This window comes from Tachypleus tridentatus, chromosome 6 (genome assembly GCF_004210375.1).
Source record: "Tachypleus tridentatus isolate NWPU-2018 chromosome 6, ASM421037v1, whole genome shotgun sequence".
Lineage (NCBI taxonomy): Eukaryota > Metazoa > Arthropoda > Merostomata > Xiphosura > Limulidae > Tachypleus > Tachypleus tridentatus.
The window spans coordinates 91,898,263-91,918,004 of NC_134830.1; the positions used below are offsets into that span (position 1 = coordinate 91,898,263).

General features: G+C 35.5%; 1 protein-coding gene across 5 annotated transcripts in view; it reads right to left on the bottom strand.

The window, feature by feature from the left end:
- The window catches only part of LOC143253041 (ras-related protein Rap-1b-like), a 58,541-nt gene extending 43,141 nt beyond the window's left edge, over positions 1-15,400 (bottom strand). For 2 of the 5 annotated variants that reach the window (XR_013029311.1, XM_076506129.1), the window contains exons 1-4: positions 15,271-15,399; positions 14,921-15,039; positions 14,382-14,474; positions 1,667-1,736 (exon numbers count right to left, since the gene is read on the bottom strand). Coding sequence is in view for 4 of the 5 variants with exons in the window: in XM_076506129.1 (XP_076362244.1) it covers positions 1,667-1,736; positions 14,382-14,474; positions 14,921-14,958 (201 nt within the window). In the remaining variant the exon portion in view is untranslated. Of the gene's footprint in view, positions 1-1,666; positions 1,737-14,381; positions 14,475-14,920; positions 15,040-15,270 lie in introns of all 5 variants that reach the window. The other 3 variants (XM_076506131.1, XM_076506130.1, XM_076506132.1) reach the window with 2 other exon arrangements.
- Positions 15,401-19,742: the final 4,342 nt, after the last annotated feature.

Below are 19,742 nucleotides of genomic sequence, written 5' to 3' on the forward strand. Positions count from 1 at the left end.
TACATGAAATAAAGTATCATAATAAATGTTTTGGGTGTAATGTGTTCATGCATTGAAGTATTGTATAGTCTTGCATGTAATGCTTGAATGAAATTATTTAAAAACGCTCACGAATTATTCCTCAACCTAATACATGACTGAAAGTAATTAACAGTGTACAATACAGTTAGAAAAAATAACATACTACTGAGGAAGCTTATTTCACATTCTAAATAATAGTTTACAACAGGGTGACTAAACCCTTCAAAACTCATGGCTATACATAATTCTAATATTTCCTCTTTGATACATGCAATAATAAAAAATCATGAAAAATATATAGCATAGACATGGAAGTATTAGGCTTTAAATTATTTCTCATTATTTATCTTATTCTCTAGGTTTCAAGCAATATATACAACTCATGTAAAAACACATTCAGAGGTTATTATTAGTCATTCTACTGTAATATTTTGACAAACAGAATATGTAGTGTAGTAATAAGTTATTTTGCCAGATCTCCCAATTGTCTTAACAAATGGAGTTTTGGAGATGAAACACCCCAAAATAAGAGAAAATATCACCCTATAAGTAACTGTAAAAATTACCAATGATCTTTATTTGCATGCTTGATTTTGCATTTGTTTATATTTGTTTCCCTACTTAGTATCTGGGTGTTTTCTATGGCTCTGTTGTGCTCATTTTATTTGCAGTGTTCAAAAACGTGTGAAGATGTTTATTTGTATTCTTGGAAAATTCTAGTTTCCATTTTTCTGCAAATGCAAAATCAAAGTTCTACTTATACAGCAACTAAGACTAAAATTAAACCAATATAAAGGAACACCTTTATACCTATACTAATAAATAACCTAACATCCAAGTGCAACGCCCCCTATAATCCTGTACCCATTCATACTCTCGTCCATAGGCGTGTCCAGCAATGGTCACTTGCAAACTCTTTCTTAACCTGAAGATGACCTAGGTGGTCGAAACATTGTTCTCCTCTTATCAAAAGTGTTAATACCAATACCAGCCATTCTGAGATAAAGAACAAATGATTTTGTTCAGGGGCCATGCAAAAGCCTGTGCCTAGGTAGGGAGTGTGTGTGAAACTCACCCATTAACATTTTTTTTCTTTTCTTTGAATATAGCCTCTCATTATATAGTTAATTTTGTAACACTGTGCATATATGCAGAAATAAATTTACTAGAAATGTTTACTTGCAGTGATAATAAAGGAACCATATTTTGTATTTCTTTTTTTGTCCCTAGGTGCTAAAGTTTCATGTAAAACAAGTTCTACTTTGGGCAAAAAAACAAACAAATCCATCTTCCATACCTGGTTACAGGCTTGCCACAGCTGTCTGCTGTTCTTTTATCAAACAAATATTAAGTTCACTGAATACTAAATTAACTATACATACAATTAAGTACATTTTTAGCAAATTGGATACAGTTGTTAGTTCTAATTCAATATATTTGGTCTTTAACTCAAAATATACTGTATTTCTAAACATCCTACACATTTTACCTAAATCAGAATCTATCATTTCTAACTATTATGTAACAGAATATGCAAATCCAATAATAAATGTTAAACTTAACAAGATATCTTCCTCAGTATATGTATTTTCTAAAAATAATACAAGGATTTAATACTACTATTATCTACAACTGCATTGCATACCAAGGCACTCTTCCCAACACCTCCACTCCCTAAGACCACTATCTTATACTCTCTCATTGCTGTTACTATTCTGAAAAGAGAAAAACAGAAGTATGATATGACAATGTATATCAGGTAAAGTGGAATTAAACCTAATTTTAATAATACATTTCTAAGAATACAAAACCAACTACTTAATTAAACATATAATTACCTAGCTTTTTCAGTGTATTTTAACTACTAATTCAGCAGTTAAACCTTCCAAAGTTTTATTTCTAATAAGAAATAAATACTAAACTTTATTGAATAACTTGGGTTTCAAACTCAAAATTAACTCAGTATAATTGAAGACTAACAAACATTTTAAGCCTTCAGTGATGTTGAGAAAAATATATATGTAAAAATGGCTTGTTTGGGTTGAGAAAATTTTTTACATATAGGAGCGAACAACGTTTTGACCTTCTTTTGTTTAGACTGATATTTATTGTATGTATATTTACACACACACACGCACACTCATACACATTCTTGTACAAAAACAGCTAACAGCTAACTAAAAAGAGAATAAAATTAACGACTTAGGACTATAAAAAAATTAACTAAATTCATTAGATACTATTAACCTATGCAAAGACAAGACATAAATCTACATCACTATCAGTTACCAGCATCAGACAGACATAAAAGAATCACATATACGAAGTTATTAACCCAATTAATATGGATAGGTAAAAGTGTACATGTCATGACCTTTTTTAAATAAACATTCAAATTCAGTTAATTTATTTTCAATGCATGTTAATAAACCTGGCATAAGAAAAACGTTTATAATTAAATTTTGATATTATCTAAGTTTTAATTTCTTAACTACCAAAGGAAATATTTACATAAAATCCCAATCTACACCTTTCACTGTTACATCATTTGGTAACATAAAATTGACTTTTATAGATTTTTTCTCTTCCCTTACAAGGACTTCAGAATGTTCAAATTTTGAAAAGATGTGACAAGAATTATCTGTTTTGGAGACACTGATCAGATATGGAAAATTTTTCAAGATAAATTTTTAAATATTCAAGATCAACATATTTCTCATCAAAATACGTGGATAGTTGCAAGTAAAAAACAACAGAGTTTCAGAGAGAAAATTAAAAAAGAGCATCATAAAGTTAAGAAATTTAAATTTCCTGGTATGACTGGATACTTAGAAGTTATGTGTGTTCTCATTTAGCAAAACCACCTCGGTAAAAGGAATTGGTAGTGTTAATGCATCATCTTTTTTTATATTTAATAGTAAGAATAGTAGGACTAGGGGACACTAATATAAATTTTGGCAGGGTAAGAGTCATCTTCAGTTAAGAGTTTATTTTTCTAACAGTGTTGTTGGCCTATGAAATGGATTGCCTTTGGATTTTGTAGAGGCAGTAAATTTAAATGAGTTTAAGAAAAAGCTTGATAAGTATATGGATAATAAGGGCTGGCTTGTTTGTCTATGTTAGAGCCTTGCTTCAATTTGATTTGCTCTCGGTAGCAGGCACAAGCGTTACATTGAAAACGTGTAAAAAAAAAGTTGATTTTTCTGCTATACCACAAAATTGTTAAAAAACCTTAGAACGACACTCACAGCCAAAGCAAGCGATAGTATTGTCAATGTGCAGATGACATTAATATCACTTGCTTTGGCCGTGTTTTTTGTTCTAAGGCTTTTTAAGTTAACTCTTCTGTGTTACGTGTATCTAAAAGTGATGCACAATGACATTAATATCACTTGCCCTGGCTGTGATTTTCATTCCAAGACTTTTTAAGTTAACTCTTCTGTGTTAAGTGTATCTAAACGTGATGCACAATGACATTATTATTGCTTGCTTTGGCCATGATTTTCGTTCTAAGGCTTTTAACACTTGCCATATAACATGTACCTAAAAAAAATTGTTAAGGCTTTCCAGGTGTGCCACAAAAATTTTCAGATTGTCATAGTGCACTGCAAGTCAGAAAAGGATGAGAACCACTGCTTTTAGGTAAGTAGAAAGAAAGTACAAACTGATCTGTAAATCAACAACCAACAATACATTCTAACTCCGACATATAAAAGACAACAGGAAAATATGTGCCAACGTGGAAGGCAAAACAAAACTCAAATGCAATCAGAATTGCACCACATTCTGATAACAGCAGTCTCAGGCAGTGAGCACTTCTTGAGGTGGAGTGCAAAAGGGAGAACCATTGCCCAATCAATGTTACCCTCTGGATACAACCACACACAAACTGGAATAAAATATCACTCTCCAGTTCCATCTGATGGAAATGGATCACTTCTAAAACAGATAGTAATTTCACCCTTTCAATAGAACTGCTCAAAAGCTTCCAGACCCACTACACTGAGGTGAAGATCATGAGTCAAACTGAGTGAGGAAGAAGAATACAACCAACAAGTGTAAGGATTTATGTTGACAGATCCAGCATGATTCCAAAAACACTGTGAACTGACATCCATATGATGGTAGGATGAGGAATCTTAATTAACCATATAGCTCCAGGTATCCTTTACTGAACATGACACAAAGTTTTAGCATTTTACATTGAAAATTTTTAACTATTTTTTTACGTTATACCACTTAGAATAGTATAAAATCTTAGCTAAAAATCCATATTTTAACAGTACATAAATTTAAATTCCTAATTCTAAAAAGTAAAATTTTAAAAAACCCCACATTTTCTCCTGGCATGCCATCGTCCCTATTTTGTCCACTACTCCTTGAAAAAGTACAAAATTTAATGTATATTACTCTCTATAAAATCTTCAATGCTCAGATAAAATACATTTCTTATAGTCTTCAACTCTGTTGGTTACAAAGCTTTTGAATAGAAAATCATACCTCATCCTCTCTTTCATAAATCATTTATAGTTCACCCTTAAGTTTAATTATATATTACCGATAACCAATAGAAACTCAAGGTTTTCATTATCAAATGACATGATGTATAACATTATGTTCTGAACAGTTAAGTGCCAATTTCATTTAGAATATGAACAGATTCCATGTGGAAAAGTTATTGGCTAGTTTGGATGAATTTGTAACGACTGTTGTTGCAAAGTTAGAAAGTCACCAAAAAAGTTTTGAGAGATAAGGGAATTAGTCTACTTTCTGTATGTCATTAATCTATATTGTTTAAAGCATCACGTAATTAAATAAAGTTATTAACTACAATACTATGAATAATATAAAAAAAAAATAAGTGTTAACTCTCTTAACCAAGAGGAGTGAAAAAAAATTGGATAAGTTTTTTTTTTATTTCAAAATTTCAGAATTCAAAAATGGCAATGACTCCCACACTCTATTAAAAGAACAATGAGGAACAAAATGTGGTGGAGTCTCAAGAAACACCAACAGTAGAGACAGTGCAACAGATTACCAAAAACTCCTATACTGAAAAGCAGACCACCCCTGATTTAGTCAACTGAAGATACAGCAATCCCATTCTGCTTTACCTATACAAGTTCATGGGTAAGTACAGTCTGGAAAAAAGATATATTTATGAGGTAAATATATTGTGAGTAAAACCTTCTAGTGAATTTGTGGAACACCCCATTGCAACAGTATGTGTCACTGGGTATGGTTATACATCTTGACTGTACAGAGCAGAGTTTAGAGAAAGGAAGCACATTTGGACAGGTAACACCACTGAGCAGGATCCTAATACTAAATTGTACATGCCATTGGAATTTTTTTCTTCCAGTGGCATATCCAAGTTATCTTTTATATATATAAAAAATAACTTACCCAGTCACAGCCCCAACAAACCACAAGATAACAACAGGCTGAAACATTATCTTGATGAAGATAGTAGGAAATAAATATATGGTTGGTTGGTTGATTTAGTGTTTTATGGCACAAAGCAGCTAGGCTATCTGCACCAAATGTTCAGTAAAAAGGTAAAAGTAAAGTAAATGTAGTAAAATTCATAAAAGGAAATGAAGGTGAAACAAAGTTTAAAAAAACATAAATAGCGTAAAACCAATCTTGACATCCAGTCTACAATGTTAAGAGAGAAACTACAGTAAGAGAAGTTGTAAAGGATTTTCTGTAACATAATGGTAATTATCATAACCCACCAGGAAGACTAACAGGTAAGTACAAGAACCACCATCAGTCACCTGAAGTTGGCCTTTCCAGTCCTGGTTTCAGGTTATGCATCATTATGGCCATTATCAAAAAGTAAAGTAACAAAAGTTTTAAAAGACATGCCGCAAAATTGTAATAATAACTTGCCAGGATGATTAATGGGTAGTTCAGATAGATAGTTCAAACAGCAGCGTTAGTCACCTGAAGTTGGCCTTTCCAGTCTTGGTGTCGAGTTATTTAATGTTACAACCATTTTCTAATTTCAAATTGAACTAGAGAGATTGTCATTCTTATAAGGGAACCACAACAAGAAAGGTTTAATGAATAAATATAAAACAAATAACATTAAAAAGATTAGTGGCCTTTAAAAAACTAAAAACTTTATAAAGGTGGACAGTGTCACTGTCACCAATAACACTGACTAATGTTATAGATAAACCTTGGGACAGAACATGTTTAAAATGGTGCCATCATTGAGAATCATAACGATGGCAAGAAAGTAAAATGTGGCTTACAGTGATTTGAGTGTTACAGAGACTACATACTGATGCATCAGTTTCAGATAAAAGAATACGATGAGTTAAAAAACTGTGGCCAATACGTAGTCTAGTCAGAACAACTTCCTCCTTCCGATCCTTATGGAAGCAAAACGGCCAAAGTCCAATATAGGGTTTTTATTTGGAAAAGCTTGTTGCTCACTCCAAGTCAACTGCCAGCTGGCACAGAGCCGAGCTTTGAATACAGGATCATAGGCCATGTATGGAATAGGCACTGCAGTGATAGTGCCAGAGCAGATAGATTTAGCTGCCGTGTCTGTTTGCTCATTCCCGTGAATACCAACGTGGCCTGGTATTCAGAAAACTAGATAGAAGTAGATGTTAATGAGAAATGGGCCAGTCGGTTTTGAATATCAGTGAACCAATGTGAAGCGATTCCAGAGCCAGTAGAGAACAAAGCGAGTTAGTATAAATAGTGCAATTGGAGTACTGCTTAGCTTCAATATGATCCAGGGCAAGAGAAATGGCATACAGTTCACCAGTGAACACAGAAGCTGTAGAGGGAATTCTGCATGCAACCACCGAACTGCAACAAACCATGGCAAAGCCCACAGAGTCACCTGATTTGGAACCATCCGTATAAATTGGAATGGAAAGATTGTTTGAAAGATGTTCAGTAAAAAAAAGATGGTACTTCCAATCAGGAGTTATCTGTTCTTCTCAGATAACCTAAAGAAAGGTCACATTTGGGGACTGTAATAAGCCATGGCGGGACAGGCTGACCAGTGGATACTGCAATATTATCCAAAGACAGACCCAATTCATCCAACTGCACCTGGATGCAAAGGCCAAAAGTAGCAATGGCAGATCATCTATTCTGAAAAAGTATGACCTACTGAGGAAGGAAAACACAACCCCAGGTGGGGTGCTTTGGTAAGGAACAAAGTTTAGAAGAATATAGTAAAGACAGTTGCAGATGGCAAAGGTGCAAAGAAGGTTCATGAGACTCTACGTATACGCTTTGAACTGGGGAGGTGCGGAAAGCCCCAGTGCAGAGCCAAAGTCCTTGATGATGAATGGGGTCCAGCATCTTGAAAGCCGAGGATCTGGCAGAACCATAGACCAGTGATCCATAGTCAAGTTTTGATCATATAAGAGCACGATATATCTTTAGAAGAGAGCATCAATCCCTTCCCCAACTGGTGGAAGAGAGGGCATGGAGGATGTTCAGTGCTCTTATACATTTGACCCATAGCTGGTTAATGTGTGGTATAAAGGTCAGCTTAAAGTCAAAGGTAAGCCCCAAGAACTTGGTCTCAGGGACCACAGACAGTGCAACTTCACCGATATGGAGTTCAGGATGAAGGTGAATACCCCATTGGTGGTAAAAGTGCATGCAAACGGTTTTAGAGAGAAAGAGAAGTTAAAGCCGTTTGTTGTGGACCACTTTAATACACAATCGAGGGCAGTTTGTAGGTGCCGCTGAATATCTCATGTTCAACGACTGACATGAGATGTGAAAGTTGTCTACATAGAGCCCGTTTGCAACAGTGAGAGGGAGTTGTTCAGTGATGGCATTAATCTTTATACTGAAAAGTGTGACACTCAAAACACAGCCATGAGGGGCTCCAAGTTCCTGTAGAAAAGAAAGGGAAAGTGTCAAACCCACACGAATATGGAATCTCCTGTCCATTAAAATTTTTTTAATAAAAATGGATAAATGGCCATGTAATCCATATATATATATATATATATATATATATATATATATATGGAGGTCTCACAAAATGCCGTACCTCCATGTTGTGTCATAAGCCTTTTCAATGTCAAAAAATACTGATACAAGATGATGTTGTTTGCTTCTCTGATTGGCATTTCAAGACAAATCAGGTGGTCCATGGTGGAGTGCTATCGTTGGAACCCACATTGGGTGGGCAAGAGGAGGTTGTTTGAATCGAGGAACCAAACAAGACTAGTATTAACCATCCTCTCTAAGGTCTTACAGAGACAGCTTGTCAAAGCAATTGGACAATAGTTTGAAGGAATCTTTGGATCTTTCCCAGGCTTAGAGAGAGGTAAGATAATAGTCTGGTGCCAGGAATTAGGATAAATATTCTTCTGCCAGATCTGGTTAAAAACAAAAGAATATCAAGAAAAGCAGGAGATAGGTGGTGCAGCATGTCACACTGTACATCATCTGGTCCAACAGATGTACTGCCAGACTGATGAAGGGCCAGTTTCAGTTCCACCAGTGTAAAGGGATGATTATAGTCACAGAGACAATCGGTTGGAAAGAAAAGAGGTGATCACTCTGCCCGAGTCTTGATGGCCAAAAAGGTGGAGGAAGAACCAGAAGTGCTAGATAACTGGCAAAAGCTTTCACCTAGAGTATCAACAATGCTCCAGATATCAGCTACTTCTTTGCCTTTAGAGAGTAAGATCGAGAGGGGGACAAAAGTGTAGTGTCTACTGACCTTTCAAACCCTGTCCCATATGACTTTGGAACTAGTGGTAGAAGATATGCCAGTTGTGAACTTAAAAGATTTCTTCTGGCTTTGATGTCTTACCCACCTAGCATGTGTAGGGCCTGCTGGAAAGCGATGTAGTTTGAAAGTGTGGGATATCTACAGAAAGTATCCCAGGCCCATTTTTGAGCTTTCTGTGCCATGTGGCAGGCAGGATTTCACAACGGACGAGGATATTGTGGAAAATGTGTCAAGGTTTTAGAAATACATTGAGCAGCTGCTTGTGTAATACAGTCAGTTACAACTGCCACTCAGTCTTTTATTGATGGTTGACAGATGATGGTAGGATCAAGTTCTGCAAGAACAGTGAAAGTGGACCAGTCTGTCTGATACAGCTTCAACCAGGGCATGCAGGTTGGGTGGCATCGACCACGGCCAGTCTCTCTCAAAAGAATAGGAAAATGATCACTGTCTCATGGATTATTGTCAATCCTCCATGAAGTATGGAAAAATAATGAAGGGGAGCAAATTGAGAGATCAATAGCAATAAAGGAGTGACTAGGTGCATGAAAATAAGTAGAAGAACCAGTATTGAAAAGAGAAAGGTTGTGATCAGAGAGCATACACTCTACAGAGCAACCCCTCCTATCAATAACAGCACTTCCCCAGGGGGATGATGTCCATTAAAGTTCCCCAGGATTAGAAAGGGAGATGGCAACTGTTCAATGAGAGCAAATGTCTTTCCAGGTGACCCGTAGAGAGAACAAGCAGTGATAGTATGACCCAAGGAAACACAGATGGCTAAGGCCTCCAAAGGTGTGTTGAGTAGCAAAGACAGGGTGCCACTCCTCCATGTACTCGTTCATCACACAGCCTGTCATTTCTGTACAGAAAAAATTGTTGAAAGGTGACTGTATCAGCAATTTTCAGAAATGTTTCCTGTAAGGAAAGACAAACAGGATGGTAGGAGGCAATCAGTGTTTTGATGTCAACCAAATTAGATCGTAAACCTCAGCAGTTCCATTGTATCAAGGTGGCCATTTTTAATGATGTGTCGGCAAATTGGCTGGAGTACCCTTCTGTTTATAACCACATCTTTTTTCTTTACTGTCCTTGTTCAAGGGAGGTCTATAAACCTCCATGGATCCTGCTCTGGGTCAATTGGGCAGGTCTTTGTTGTTGGAAGTGCATTCCTGTTACTGAGGATGCGAATGAATGACTGTTTTGCATCTTGGGGTGCGAGAAAAAGATGTATCCAAAAAAATGCCTGTACCTGGAACCAAAGGATATGGAACTTGGGATTTGTTGGAATGTGTGGGATGAACAGAGATGGATGTAGAAGTTGATTCATCAACTTTTTTAACCATTGCAGTCAAAAGGCTATTCATTTGTTTTGAGAACGATTCTCTTGAAGGCACAGAGATCTGTCTGCACCCCACTGTAGTTGTGGAAGGAAGTGCAGCAGCATATGTCGAAGATGAAGTGATGGGCAACAATTTTCGAGCCTCAGGATAAGTAATGTTACAAATCATTTTCAAATGCTGCACCTCTTTTTTCCTCCAACCATTTAGGGCAAGAATGAAGAGTAAGAACTATTGCAAATGACACAACGTGGGTCTGTTTCACACTAATAGACATCATGGTCCTTGCCACCACAACAAGTACATGTGAGGGAACCACGACATGACGCTTTGAGTGACCGAACGTCTGACACTGGAAACATCAGAGAGAATTTGGAATGTACAGCCATACCCTGCAATTAAGATAACCTGCCTTGATGGTGGCAGGTGCATGTGATGATATAAATGTCAAAACAAGGATATTTTTAGGCAGTGTAACTCCATCTTTGCAAGTGGAGATGCACCTCACTGCAGAAACTCCTTGAGTAGAGAAACCAGGGAGAATCTCTGACTCGGGGATGTTCTTCAAATCCCTCTCAACAATAACTCCTCATGATGAATTGAAAGTAGCATGAGGTGTAACCTCAATAGGTATATCCCCAATTGCCTTTGAATTCAAGAGGAGTTCACTGTGTTGGGATGTGGATGTTTCAACCAATATGTCTCCAGATCAAAGCTTATTTACTGACTTTAGAGAGCCAGCAAGTCCCTCTAGTCCTCTCTGAATAAAAAAGGGGGGCATTTGCCCTAAAGGTTTCTCTGAATGTAGGATGAGAAAATGATGTACAACTGGTGGTACAGATGTTGAAGATTGCTGATCATAGACCCACTGACCACACCCACCATGGAGCCCTACAAGGGGATGAACTGCAATGTCAAGCAAGGAAACTGCAACAACGCCAGGGTTTCATGAGCACTATACCAAAACACCAGCATCAGAAACAATGTCCACAACACCCGTTGAGAACTTCCAACACTGGTACTTGGTTGACCCTAGCCCAAGTGGACCAGCTGACTGACCCAAAAGGGGCCACCCAAAGGCCACCCATCTACAGGAATTCAAGGCCAAAGTGGTGTGTTAAAGTTGGACCCCTCAACCACCAGGATCCTCTCCTCCCCTTCATGGGTCACCACACATGGCAAACACGTGGGTGGATGTTTAGACCCCAGAGGAGGTAACCTGAAAAAACAGAACCTTCCCTGGGAGGTTCCCTCACCATGTACAGGAATCCACACCGAGGGGATGAATATATGAGATGTAATCCACATAACTGACTGAAGAATTTCCTCAAACACATAACAGAGATGAAATGCCAGGAAAAAAAAAATAAGGTGCCTGATCTGATATGACAACACCTGGAACAAAATTTGGGAAGAAAGACATGAAAAAACAGACCCACTGAATCACTTGATGAGCTCAACTTGGAATGATAAAAGGTAAAAAGTTACACAGAGATGTATAATGCCAAGGAATGAAAGAAAGTGGGAAAGGGAACCACTAAATGTAGCTATGTGGGCAATGTAACAATGAAAAGCAAGCAATGGAAATAAGATTCTGTCTGAATCAGACTGGGAATAAAGGTGGAAAGAGATCAAAGTGAAACCTGCAAGAAGAAAAAAAAATCAATGTTTTGGAATAGGAACAACTGACTGGATAAAGTAGAACGTGTGGAAAAGAGAAAAGTATATAAAATGTTGATGGCAAATATATCAGACAGATAAGGCCCACGCACACTAAAAGGAATAGGTGTAATTCTGAAAAGACACGTAAAACATGGAATAATAGGATAAAGTTTAAATAGAGGGAGGGGAAGGCAGTGAAAAACAATACTGACATTACAATACAGAAAACTGCATGATGAGGAGGTCTACCAAATCAGGAGGAACTCAAATGATATCTGTTGGTCCAGTCTTAATGGAAAACAACCACTGCCTAGGCCTGAAGATAAGGAACAAGAGACAGAAGAAAAAAAAAACGGTTACTTTCTGTTGGAGTAAAGTGGCAAAAGTATTCAAATGAGGAGTATCCACTAATTGCATAGCCACTGAAAATTTGAGAATCGAGAGACCATTCCATGGATTAAATTTTGCCAGGTCTTGAAAAATGGTCTGCCGCAAGGTGAAAAGCACCCAGAATACGATATTAAAGGAGATACAGCACATGGGCCAAGGAAAGGAATTTTAGTACTTGACCATAAAGGAGAGAAAAATGTGTGTTCCCTTAGCAACTGATAAAGACTACAATGATGGAATTGTTGGTAGAGACGAAGAAAACAAATCACAATACATCACTAGAAAATTTTAGATGTTGATAGGGTAAGACATTTTGATCTGATACCTGCTAATATTACTCACACCTCCCAACCTTGAAATGAAGCATCTGTGAGCAGATGCAAAACCAGATGAGGTAGAAAAAAGCAGTGCTCTTGTCATTGTCTGTTCTTCTTGTTCAGCCACCAATGCAGATTGTTTGTATGGGAATTGAAAATTGGGATCCTAAAAGTACATTGGCCATGCAAAGTTTAATGGAGAGAACATATATGTGCCCAACCCAAAAGAACAAGGACTTTCAGAGAGGTCCCTACAAGTGATAGAACATCACATGCAAAAACAGAGGGAGCAGGAAGTGCTAAACATTCCATCAAACAGAAACAAAAGTGAAGAAGGCTGGGACCAAATGATAGTGAATGTTGAAAAATTCATCCAAATGAATAAGATATAGAGTTAGCAAAAGTAAAGACTTTTCAAACATGAGCTTCATCTATCAGCAGCAGATGTATGTGCAAGTTGAGAAGGCTCTAGTTTGGAATCAGCTAACAAGAGCCACTCAATCACATAGTGGTATAAATGCAACTCTCAACCTAGTATAAGCTTGGCAAAGGCCTTCATCATCCAATAAAATACATACTGTGCTAAATCAAGCCTAAAATGGTGTGAAACTGATACACAACTCCATATTAGATAAACCAAAAATAGCATTTAAACTAATGAAAAATGGGAATATAGAGATAGGCATTTAGGACATCTACCATGGTCATCCATAGTCCTGGAGATAAAAAAAAATCTGAGTGTGATAAAGAATCCCATGGTAAATTGAGGAAAATCCAGAATTTCATCAAATCAGAATAGAAGGAACACAAAATACCAGTCCCCTGATTTGTTTCTGGGACAACAAAAAAAGTCTGGAGAAGGCTGGCTGACAGGCTTGGATGGATGCAGACTGGTAGTGAGGTTCCAAGTTAATATAGTAAATACCTGTTACATGGGAACAAAATCAGCCAAATGTGCCACCACTGGAGAGGAAAAGATTTGAAAAGCCCTGAAACTGCTAGTAACCATAAAATCAAAGTCTCATAGTGAAATTTATTTTAAATATGCATGACCTCTCAAAGTACATCTGGTTAAATATATATATAAACAAATTTTTCATCTTTGTTTTGTATCATAAACACACAAATAGCATGGAGCAATTTGTTCTTTGAAAGCTTTCCCTCCTAAAGTATTAACTGATCAATCAGTAGGCTCATTAATCAATATAGCATTCTGATACTATGATACATATATAATAGTCACTGTTTAAAAAAGTAATACAGTACTTTATTAAAAACATTAATTTTAAACAAATAACCACATATCTACAAATCTAAAATTAAAAAAATCATAATACTATAGAATAACACAGTCCTTCCTCTAAACCATGCTCAATCCATATTTGCTCTATTGTGATATTCTATGTTATCTAAATATTTTCTTTTTAGATTAAAAAATAAAAACTTACATAAAACAAAAAAATATATATAAACTTTGTTTTGATGCTGAGGTTATTAATATACATTGATAATAAAGTTGTTTAATTATACTTTAATTTTAACTGTTAAAAATTGTGATATGTGCTTCAACTTAATCACACTAAGTTAAAGAGAAAACATTGATATCAGTACAAAACATATAAACAAAACTCAGTATTTTAGAATCAAAGTAACAAAACTAAAAAATTAGTTTTAGTTTAAAACTAAAGGATATAAATCTTTGCAATAAGGCTATACACCTTTGTAACTACTTAACTCTTCTCCAATGAACAAAAATCACTGATCCCTTCTCATTTCATTCAACATCCTTTCTGCCCATTCTTCAAATACACAAAATAAGAATTCTGCTCTGTGCTATTGTTGCAAAATTTACTTAAATAAATATTTCTATTTAACCAAATCTTATACTGTTGAAAAATTATATTTATTTTGTAGACAAACCTAAATTTGTTAATACAGAACCATATGATCAATTTGTCTTTTTGTGTATTTTCATAATTTTTCAAATTCCTTATAGGAGATGCTTTTCTCTGTCTGAAAAAAACAAAAAAAGGTACAAAGTAACAAAATCCAACATTCAGAAGTCTAAGATTAATTGATATGTTGCTGCATATCTAATGCTTACTTTAAAAATGGCAATAAAATCTGCACACAAGCTCAAACACTATCATTATCTTCCATCCTAAAAGACTGGAGTTCATATATTGTCCTTCAAACAGTTCTCATTAATCTAGCTATGATATCAGTTTTTGTAAACTTTATTTCCCAATCTCATTCACCACTACACAAATCTGCTTTAAACGTTTTTGATGAAAATATCTGGAGCTCCCACATATCTTACCAAAAAGCTTGACAGAAGCCTATGCAGCATGTAATTCATCTTTACTTTGCAAACTATTCGACAACTCCAAACCACCCAAGCATATTCCAGAGTATTTTTATTTATAACTTGAATACTTCAAAATAATTTATTCCCATACCTGTAGCCTGAGAAATCAGTTTCATAACAGTCATACATCTATTTCTATTCCCCAAAACTCAAAGAATTCTTTGTACTGTTTAAGCAGCTCTCCAGTTTATACTTCAAAAATAATTTCTCCTACATACACAACAAAAAGAGAATGTTCCTTTGCAGCAGCAAAACAAAACAAAACTTTTAACATGTTTATGATATTAATACCCTATATTTTAGCAGCTGTAAGCAAATTCTACACCTATTCTTTCTACACTCCTTTCAACAAATAGCAATCAGTCGAGTTTTTTACCTTTTGACATAATTAATTACTACTATAACTAGTGAACATAATTTAATGATTTCAAAATACTTTACCCGTCTTTTCTAAGAAAGCTAAAATTTGATCAAATCTAAAAGACATCAACTACAGGAAAAACCGATATAGACTACAAACTGAAACTGCCTCGGTTCGCGAATTTATTTCCCGACCATTACAATAAGCATAATACTAGATAAAGAGGGCGAAATCTAGTTTGCAATACGACGTTTGCAAAATTAATTACAACTACTTTATGTTTATATCAAGGTTCGTAGATTGCTTAAGTTATGAAATCAAAATAACTGAAACTAAAATATAAATAAACTAAATAGCAAAATATGGCTACATGACAATGAATCCTTGATTTATTTGATTTACACACAACAGGAATTTAGTACCGGCCAAAGCACAATCTCTTCTCCCTCTGTTTAGACCCCGGCTAAAAGAGTGTTATGTCTCCGGATTTACAACGCTAAAATCAGGGATTCGATTCCCCTCTGTGGGCTCAGCAGATAGCTCGATGTGGCTTTGATATAAGAAAACATACACATACCCTCTGTTTATAGCCCTGTCGCAATGGTATTTTCAGGTAGTTAAATCCGACAATAACAGCAGATTCAAACATAAATTGAAAAGAGTAACCTGTGTGAAATGACTAAGGTGCTGGAGCCCGGCATGGTCAAGTGTGTTAAGGGGTTCGACTCGTAATCCGAAGGTCGCGGGTTCGAATCTCGGTCACACCAAACATGACTCGCCCTTTCAGCCGTGGGGACGTTATAATGTGACGGTCAATCATACAATTCGTCAGTAAAAGAGTAGCCCAAGAGTTGGCGGTGAGTGGTGATGACTAGCTGCTTTCTCTCTGGTCTAACTCTGCAAAATTAGGGACGGTTAGCGCAGATAGCCTTCGAGTAGCTTTGCGCGAAATTCAAAACAAACAGACTGAGGTGCTTTAGATAATGAAAATAATTTTTATTTAGGCACGACAACAACTCCGCGTACCTGGATCAGTAAATGGCTTTTCAGCTTTCAGTCCCTAAAGATGAATCTATGCTGAACCAATTACGATATATATAAAACCAAGTAGGAGTGAAAAAAAAAGTGAACCTAAATGCAAAAGATAAACTCTGGTTATTTATTCATTTGACAATGTCACCTCATGACCTTTGATCTTCACAGCATTAAATGGTTGTGGCGTTCAAGCGTTCTCAATTCGGCCAGCAAAGAATAATAAACTCGCTACTTCTTTCAATCTGAATACCATATATTACTCTGGGCCACAACAGAAATTATCTACTACAGAGAACAAGGCAAAAAAACGAACTAGAATGAGCAATATCAATGACTTCCTGGACCATGTGTTTATGGTAAAACTGCAGGTCATGAAGGCACTCTACTCAAAATCCAAGAGTGGCGGGTTCGAATCCCCGTCACACCAAACAAGCTCGCCCTTTCAGCCGTGGGGACGTTATAATGTGACAGTCAATCCTACTATTCGCTGATAAAAGAGTAGCCCAAGAGTTGGTGGTAGGTGGCGATGACTAGTTGCCTTCCCTCTAGTCTTACACTGCTAAATTAGGGACAGCTTGCACAGATAGCCCTCGAGTAGCTTTGTGCGAAATAAAAAAAAAAAAAAAATCTGCGTTAGTGTCCCTAATTTTGTAGTGCATCACCACCCACCGACAACTCTTGGGCTACTCTTTTACCAACGAATAGTGGGATCGACCGTCACATTATAACGCCCCCACGGCTGAAAGGGCGAGCATGTTTGGCGCGACGGGGATGCGAACCCGCAACCCTCGGATTACGAGTCGCACGTCTTAACACGCTTTGCCATGCCAGGCCCAAAAGAAGAAAAAACTAAACGAAATGACACTTGTAAAATTGATGTCCTTTAAAACAATCTCTTAAACAAATGGGGGAAAACTACCAAAATAACTATGAGTATATAAATATATATGTTTACGTCAAAATGCCTAGATAAGGATGGCTTGGACTGTGCATCGAAATTATGTTTTAAACATTTCCCCAAAGTGGTCATCATAACTTGAAATTACTGTACGGTGTTTCATTTTATAACAGTCTCCCGCTGGAAGAACAGCGGTAAGTCTAAGGATTTACAACGCTAAAAGTAAGGATACGATTCTTCTCATTGGACTCAGCAGATAGCCCGATGTGACTTTCCTGTAAGAAAACACACACACACTCCTTTTATAACAATATCTATGTAATGAAACATAAATAGTTTCAAACGGAATATCCACTTTGATATGTGATGAAATAAAAATCCTATAAAATGCTTAAATACAGGCTGAAACAGGAATTACTAGCAATTATAGATACACAATAAATATTACAGTTAGAATCTCATTGTATTTAAAACTTGGCTATAAATACAACTTTCTATTTGTATGGAAACATTTCACTAAAAACAAACAAACAAGAAAACATTTCAAAATAGGAAGTAAATGCAGAGATGTCATTTGCATCATCCCTACATAATACCACAGACACACAGTGTAGTTGAGTGTTAACAGAAAAAAACAAGATATATTAAATTCAATTTGATTGAACAGTTTAAATAATGCTTTATGCCAAAAATTTACGTAATCGAGTTGTTGTCATTTTGTAGTTGAAGTGAATTAAAGTTATATTTTAATTTCACCAAAATAACCCTACTTCTTGCATTAGTGCTGTGACGTGTTAGGTGTATTTTGAATTATCTACTACAAATAATGCAAGTCCATCTTCAGTCTTGCAATTTGTTTTGAAACTTTATACTTGAAATTAGGCATATATCTAATTTAAGAGTTAACATGGAATAATTTAATTGAGAATTTAGGCGTACAAATGAACGTGTCTGTGGTAAAAGTTTACTGAAAAAGAAATAAATTAATTCACTATCATTAAGTGAACTGGACTTACATTACAAGTATAAAATTTCAAAATAAATTGCAAGACAAGTCTAGCTTTCCGTCTTCTAATAGAGAAACAAACACTTAACTCTTCGAGTAACTGTATAGTAGAATAAACGTAAAAACTGACATTGAACTAGTTTCTCACTAATAATCAACTTCTTGAATATTTGACAGAATTCTCAATGAATCTTCAAACATTGATTATTCTTATTTATAATGTATTGTCGCGTTTATCCAAATTCAAAAACATTTATAGATTATTAAATCATCATGAATATTTAAGGTATTCTTGGACTACTTTTATTAGCAATCTAGATTTAGCATCGTAATCACATTAATTAGCAGCTTCCCCTGCAAAAAGCAAAATTATAACACTGAAAATGCAGCGTATTTAACTATATAGTTTTATGATACAGAAAATCCGACTGTTAAATTGTGTTGGAAATTGAAAGCTTTTAATAATCTAGATTTCAGGTAAGTGTATGTGTACAAAACTACACTGAGGATGAAATATTTGAATAAAAAGATGTCTAAGTTTTATGTATTTACAAAAACCAAGATAAAAACAGTCCAAAATTATTATCTGCACGAATTCTACACAAAAAATTTAACACAATTTCAAAGTGGGACAATCTTGTAATCTATGTAAGTAGCATTAGAAATAAAATCACTACTGCTCAGATCTGCCCTAACTAGATGTAAAAACTTGTATCTGAATAAAATACGTGTGTATTAGAAAAACGTAAATAACTGGCATACATTTACTTTTGTCCATCCACTGTATAATGATGTCAATGACATGCAAAACATGTGACGAAAAATGAGTAAAATATATATATCTGAGTATATTTATTGAAAGAAGTATTATAAAATAGTTATGGAAGCATGAAATGTGATCTGCCTAATGATAACTCTCCCTTTCTTATCTTGTGAATCTTATATACCGGCCTTGAAAAATAAATGTTAAAAGTTGAAATAAAAAATTAAGTAACAAGGTATAATTTGTTGTGATTACATCCTTACACTGCATAAACGAAACTAAGATAGAAACAAAAACAAAAGAGAAAAATTGTGGATCCAACAGCCACATAAACATCAGTTGCGTTTGTTTAGCACAGAACTACACAATGGGCTATTTGTGCTGCCCCCACTAAAGGTACCAAAATAAGTTTGTTTTAGCGTTACAAGCCCTCATATTTATTTCTGAGCTACTGTGGGATAGACTTCAATACACTCCAAAATGTAATAATTAAAACCTAACTGAAATAAGAAAAATAAGCGATATTTGATCGAGCTAAAAATCAAATGGTGTTATCATATAAATAAGAGTAAGAAATTTAAACTAAATAGTGAATCATATAAAACTATAAAATGAGTGAAACCAACAAACAAAATTAAACTGAAAAGGAGAGACAAACTAAAAACATAAAAGATATAAATATTCATTTTTTGCATATTTTAGCCATGTAATTGGGTACTGTGCACTAAACAGGAGACCTGATGAATTCTAATGTGTCACAGAGTTTGTGTAACAGCAATCTTTAGTAGCAGCATGGTCAAAGTCAAATAAAATGCATGCATAAAACGCTGGCAAGTTTTTGTAATTTGTG